Genomic DNA, 6,258 nt, shown 5'->3' with positions numbered 1-6,258 from the left:
ATGCAGACTTTGACACTAATCCAGATTATTATGAGTAGTAAACTGGATTCGTATAGTAGAACAGTTGTTTGGAATAGTTCCAAATAGAACGTGGTAGCTGCATCTAGGAGATGACATAGAGATTTTTAAAGCACATACGGATCTAAAAGGTTCAGATCCGTTGACTATAACATCTCTCACAAGCATAACATGATCAAACCCAGAACTCATCGAGTGTTAATCACATGGTAATGTGAACTAGATTATCGACTCTAGTAGACTCTTTGGGTGTTAGTCACATGGGGATGTGACCTTGAGTGTTAATCACATATCGATGTGAACTGGATTATTGACTCTAGTGCAAGTGGGAGACTGTTGGAAATATGCCCTAGAGGCAATAATAAATTAGTTATTATTATATTTCCTTGTTCATGATAATCGTTTATTATCCATGCTAGAATTGTATTGATAGGAAACTCAGATACATGTGTGGATACATAGACAACACCATGTCCCTAGTAAGCCTCTAGTTGACTAGCTCGTTGATCAATAGATGGTTACGGTTTCCTGACCATGGACATTGGATGTCATTGATAACGGGATCACATCATTAGGAAAATGATGTGATGGACAAAGACCCAATCCTAAGCCTAGCACAAGATCATGTAGTTCGTATGCTAAAGCTTTTCTAATGTCAAGTATCATTTCCTTAGACCATGAGATTGTGCAACTCCCGGATACCGTAGGAGTGCTTTGGGTGTGCCAAACGTCACAACGTAACTGGGTGGCTATAAAGGTACACTACAGGTATCTCCGAAAGTGTCTGTTGGGTTGGCACGAATCGAGACTGGGATTTGTCACTCCGTGTAAACGGAGAGGTATCTCTGGGCCCACTCGGTAGGACATCATCATAATGTGCACAATGTGATCAAGGAGTTGATCGCGGGATGATGTGTTATGAAACAAGTAAAGAGACTTGCCGGTAACGAGATTGAACAAGGTATCGGGATACCGACGATCGAATCTCGGGCAAGTATCGTACCGCTAGACAAAGGGAATTGTATACGTGATTGATTAAGTCCTTGACATCGTGGTTCATCCGATGAGATCATCGTGGAACATGTGGGAGCCAACATGGGTATCCAGATCCCGCTGTTGGTTATTGACCGGAGAGTCATCTCGGTCATGTCTGCATGTCTCCCGAACCCGTAGGGTCTACACACTTAAGGTTCGGTGACGCTAGGGTTATAGAGATATTAGTATGCGGTAACCCAAAAGTTGTTCGGAGTCCCGGATGAGATCCCGTACGTCACGAGGAGTTCCGGAATGGTCCGGAGGTAAAGATTTATATATGGGAAGTCCTATTTTGGTCACCGGAAAAGTTTCGGGTTTTATCGGTAACGTACCGGGACCACCGGGAGGGTCCCGGGGGTCCACCAAGGGGGTCCACCTGCCCCGGGGGGCCACATGGGCTGTAGGGGTGTGCGCCTTGGCCTATATGGGCCAAGGGCACCAGCCCCAAGAGGCCCATGCGCCAAGAGATGAGGAAAAGGAAGAGTCCTAAAGGGGGAAGGCACCTCCTAGGTGCCTTGGGGAGGATGGACTCCTCCCTTGGCCGCACCCTTCCTTGGAGGAAGGGCCAAGGCTGCGCCCCCCTCTCCCTTGTCCCTATATATAGTGGGGGAAGGGAGGGCAGCAACACCTAAGCCCTGGCGCCTCCCTCTCCCTCCCATGACACATCTCCCTCCTCCCGCAGCGCTTGGCGAAGCCTTGTTGGAATCCCGCTACTTCCACCACCACGCCGTCGTGCTGCTGGATCTCCATCAACCTCTCCTCCCCCCTTGCTGGATCAAGAAGGAGGAGACGTCGCTGCTCCGTACGTGTGTTGAACGCGGAGGTGCCGTCCGTTCGGCGCTAGGATCATCGGTGATTTGGATCACGACGAGTACGACTCCATCAACCCCGTTCTCTTGAACGCTTCCGCGTGCGATCTACAAGGGTATGTAGATCCACTCCTCCCTCGTTGCTAGATGACTGCATAGATAGATCTTGGTGACACGTAGGAAAATTTTGAATTTATGCTACGTTCCCCAACACATGGTCGTGCTGGATTTGTCCCGCTCACCTGAGCCGCAGGCGGCCAAAATCACACCAAGTGTGCAGAGCGTCCTGACGGACTTCGCTGATGTGTTCGCTGAACCCAAGGGCCTGCCTCCTCACCGTCGCTATGATCATGCTATCACCCTGGTGGACGACGCGCGCCCCGCGAACTCGTGGCCGTACCGTTACTCGCCCTTGCAGAAGGACGAGATCGAGCGCCAAGTTCAAGAGATGCTTCAGCCAGGTGTCATTGAACACAATATGAGCCCGTTCGCCGCGCCCGTGCTGCTCGTCAAGAAGAAGGATGGCACCTGGCGCTTTTGCGTCGACTATCCCCGGCTCAACGACGCTACGGTCAAGAACAAGTTTCCCCTGCCCATAGTGGACGAACTGCTCGATGAGCTGGCTGGAGCAGCATTCTTCTCCAAGCTGGACCTCCGCGCTAGCTACCACCAGATATGCATGCGCGTGGGCGACGAAGAGAAGACGGCGTTCAAAATGCACCATGGCCATTTCCACTTCATGGTCATGCCATTCGGGCTGACGAACGCGCTGGCCACGTTCCAGTGCCTGATGAACGCAATCTTCGCCAAGTACGTGTGCAAGTTCGTAATTATCTTCTTGGATGACATCTTGATCTTCAGTGAAACGCTGGAGGAGCACCTGGAACATCTTCGTCCCGTTCTCGCTCTTCTTCGCGAGCACCAGCTGTACGCCAAGGAGTCCAAGTGCTCATTCGCGCAAGACAACATCTCCTACCTCGGCCATATCATTTCCAAGGACGGTGTCGCCACGGACCCTGAGAAGACGCAAGCTATGGTGGCATGGCCGACGCCAACAACTGACACCGAGCTGCGCGACTTCCTCGGCCTCACCGGCTACTACCGCAAGTTTATTGCACACTACGGCATCATTGCCAAGCCGCTCACAAGCCTACTGACCAAGAAGGGCTTCGAGTGGACTGAGAAGGCACAAGTGGCGTTCGATCTCCTCAAGCGCGCCATGGTGACCGCGCTAGTGCTCGCGCTCCCCGATTTCACGAGACCGTTCGCGATTGAGACGGATGCGTGCGACACCAGTGTCGGCGCGGTGCTGGCACAGGATGGGCACCCGGTGGCGTTTCTCAGCAAGGCCCTGGGAGTGCGCAATCAGAAGCTGTCGGCGTATGAGAAGGAGTTCCTCGCCGTCATGATGGCCGTCGAGAAATGGCGCGCATATCTGCAACGGGGCCCCTTCACCATCGTCACCGATCACAAGAGTCTCTGCAACTTGCAAGATCAGTAGCTCGCCACTGATTTGCAATGCAAGGCCATGGCCAAGCTGGTGCGCTTGCAGTTCCAGTTCCGCTACAGACGCGGCAGCGACAATGGAGCCACGGATGCTCTCTCTCGTGTGGGCGCGACCCTGAACCTCGACGCGCTCTCCATCTGCCAGCCGGCATGGGTGCAAGAGGTGGCCAACTCCTACGCCACGGACGCCGATGCACAGGATCATCTGGCGCGCCTTGCAATCCACAGTCTCGATGACGACGGCTACGAGCTCTACAAAGGCTCATCCGCAAGCAGGAACACTTGTGGATCGGCAAGAACACGACTCTCCGCACCAAGATCATTAGCGCTCTGCACGACAGCGCGCTGGGTGGCCACTCTGGCGCGACGGCCACCTACCAGCGCATCAAGAAGCTCTTCATCTGGGACGGATTGAAGATCGACGTCTCCGACTACGTGCGGCAGTGCTCTGTGTGCCAGCATGCCAAACACGAGCAGTCCAAGCCGGCAGGCACGCTCGCGCCCCTGCCAGTGCCAACTGCTCCCTGGCGCGACCTCACCATGGATTTCGTGGAAGGGTTACCATCATCAGAGGGCTTCGATTCAATCATGGTAGTCGTGGATCGGCTGACCAAATCTGCGCACTTCATTCCGCTTCGGCACCCGTTCAAGGCTCCTCAGGTCGCCAAGGTCTTCTGGGATCAGATCGTCAAGCTGCACGGCATCCCCAGCTCCATCATCTCCGACCGCGACCGCGTCTTCACCAGCGCTCTCTGGCGCGAACTCTTCGCCAGCGCGGGCACCAAGTTACTCTTCTCCACGGCTTACCACCCCCAAACGGACGGCCAGAGCGAACATGTCAACCAGTGCATGGAGATGTACTTGCGCTGCGCCGTGCACGACTCGCCTAGGCAATGGCACCGCTGGCTACCTACAACGGAATTCTGGTACAACTCGTCGTTCCACTCCTCAATCAAGTGCACCCCCTTCAAAGCTCTGTATGGCGTTGAACCCAACCTGGGCGCCATGACACTTTGGGACGACAAGAAGGTGCCCATCATCGACGGCAAACCCTGGGACTGGGGCCTGCACACGGCACGACTAGGCGAACAAATTCTTCGCGCCCAACATCGCTTCAAGAAACAGGCGGACAAGCATCGCTCCGAGCGCTCCTTCGAGGTGGGCGACAAGGTTCTTCTCAAACTCCAGCCCTACGCGCAGTCTTCGGTGGCGAACAGACCATGCGCCAAGTTGGCATACAAGTTCTTTGGGCCATTTGTGGTGCTGGACAGAATCGGCAAGCTGGCGACAAACTGGAGCTGCCAGCGGACAGCAGAATCCACCCCGTCTTCCACGTCTCTCAGCTCAAGCCGTTCACTCCCAACTACACACCGGTCTTCTCCGAGCTGCCCCGACCGCCCGACCTCGCCGGCCACGACGATGAACCAGTGGAGATTGTCAAGCGCCGCATGGTCAAGCGGGGCGCAAGTGCTCTGGTGCAAGTCAAGGTGCGATGGCGCAGTGGCGAGGCAGCAACTACTTGGGAGGACTACGATACCCTCCGCCCCGTTTCCCTCAAGCAGCAGCCTGGGACGCGCCAGCGGCTGGCGATGACGACGTTCCTGAAGATGGCGCTTGTTTTGAAGAAGAGGGGAATGTCACACCGGCATCATCAGGACCTGATGCGGTGGACGTGTGATTCGGTGGGCCCCGCTGCCTACTGGCACGGACCCACCTGTAAGGCGAGTTGCCAAGTGTTGCCTGACTATATAGCCAGCTGGAGCGAGTAGGTGTGCGTGTGTGGAAATTATGTCAAGTCTCTGAACCTCTCACCTAATCTGTACCTCCTCCCTTGGAAAGAAATCCCCCTTCTCCAAGTCTCGATCTCATCCCCCTTCCCCTCTCCGATCCCTTGCAAGGATGAGCTCGTGACATGCATGCCTGATAAAAAGCAGTGCCTGAAAGTTGCCTGAAAATTTGCTATTTTCTGCCTGGCCAGCCATGCCTGAAAGTGTAGTGTTTGGTTGAAGGCCTTGTGCCTGGGTTAGACAAGAACATGTGAAGGGTCAAATCGTGTACTGGTTTTGAATGTGAAACGTCACATCACACGCTTTATACAGGCGCCATTGTTCGCACCAGGCGCTAGGACAAGGACGCCTGGCCCAGGCTAACTAACCTGCCTGGGTACCAAGCCAGGCTAATTAAGTTGCGGTATGTCCAGGCCAGGCCACATCATGCTTTATCCAGGACATGAAGCAAACATCCTCCAGGCAAGCTCCTGGCCAGGCACCGAACGGCCAGGACGTGAACCAAATTAGGACACTAGTCCTCGGTGATCTCGTCGCAAGTAACACACAGGTGAAAGATGATTAATATTTTGATGCACGGTTTGAAAGCAATGCATTTTAATATTTTAGGGGAAAAAATCACATGACAAAATGACATAATTTTATTTCTTTGTATGCGAACTGTGGTGTCCGGGCCGAGTCGAAAAAGTGACAAGCACGCGTTCACCATTTAGCATTTACGAAAAGAAATATTCCAATTCGCTGGAGGGAATAGATGCACCCCTTTTGAGTGGGGTGATAACCTAAGCTTTCTAACTCCATGATACAAGAATCTTCCTATTGAATGCTCTGTGCGTTAAAATAGCGGAAAAGTGAACAAGGGGTTGCCTCGCTTCCTCCACTTTTCCCAGCGATTTTTTGCTAGTTTTTTCAAGTTTCCATTGAGTTTCCAGTTGAGTTATTTTGTTTTTTCATTTGGATTTTTTTACAAAAATATGATTTTTAAAAAAATGCATACGTTTTTATTTTTTTCATAATAAAAAATATATTCTTGGATTTGTTTCATATATTATAAAATCAATTGTTGAATTAGAGAAAGGTAAAATAAAAACAGAAGAAAATAT

General features: G+C 52.5%; 1 protein-coding gene across 1 annotated transcript; it reads left to right on the top strand.

Moving 5' to 3' along the window:
• The first annotated feature begins 3,390 nt into the window (after positions 1-3,390).
• LOC147978967 (uncharacterized) lies at positions 3,391-5,137 on the top strand. The gene is made up of 3 exons (XM_087514966.1): positions 3,391-3,636; positions 3,687-4,538; positions 4,640-5,137. Exons 1-3 carry the CDS (start codon positions 3,391-3,393, stop codon positions 5,135-5,137), a joined length of 1,596 nt encoding a protein of 531 aa, XP_087371092.1.
• Positions 5,138-6,258: the final 1,121 nt, after the last annotated feature.

The sequence above is a fragment of the Triticum urartu genome, chromosome 3A (assembly GCF_056163025.1).
Source record: "Triticum urartu cultivar PI428250 chromosome 3A, HENAU_Tu73, whole genome shotgun sequence".
In the NCBI taxonomy this organism is placed as follows: Eukaryota; Viridiplantae; Streptophyta; class Magnoliopsida; order Poales; family Poaceae; genus Triticum; species Triticum urartu.
This window is presented reverse-complemented; position numbering and strand designations above follow the sequence as displayed.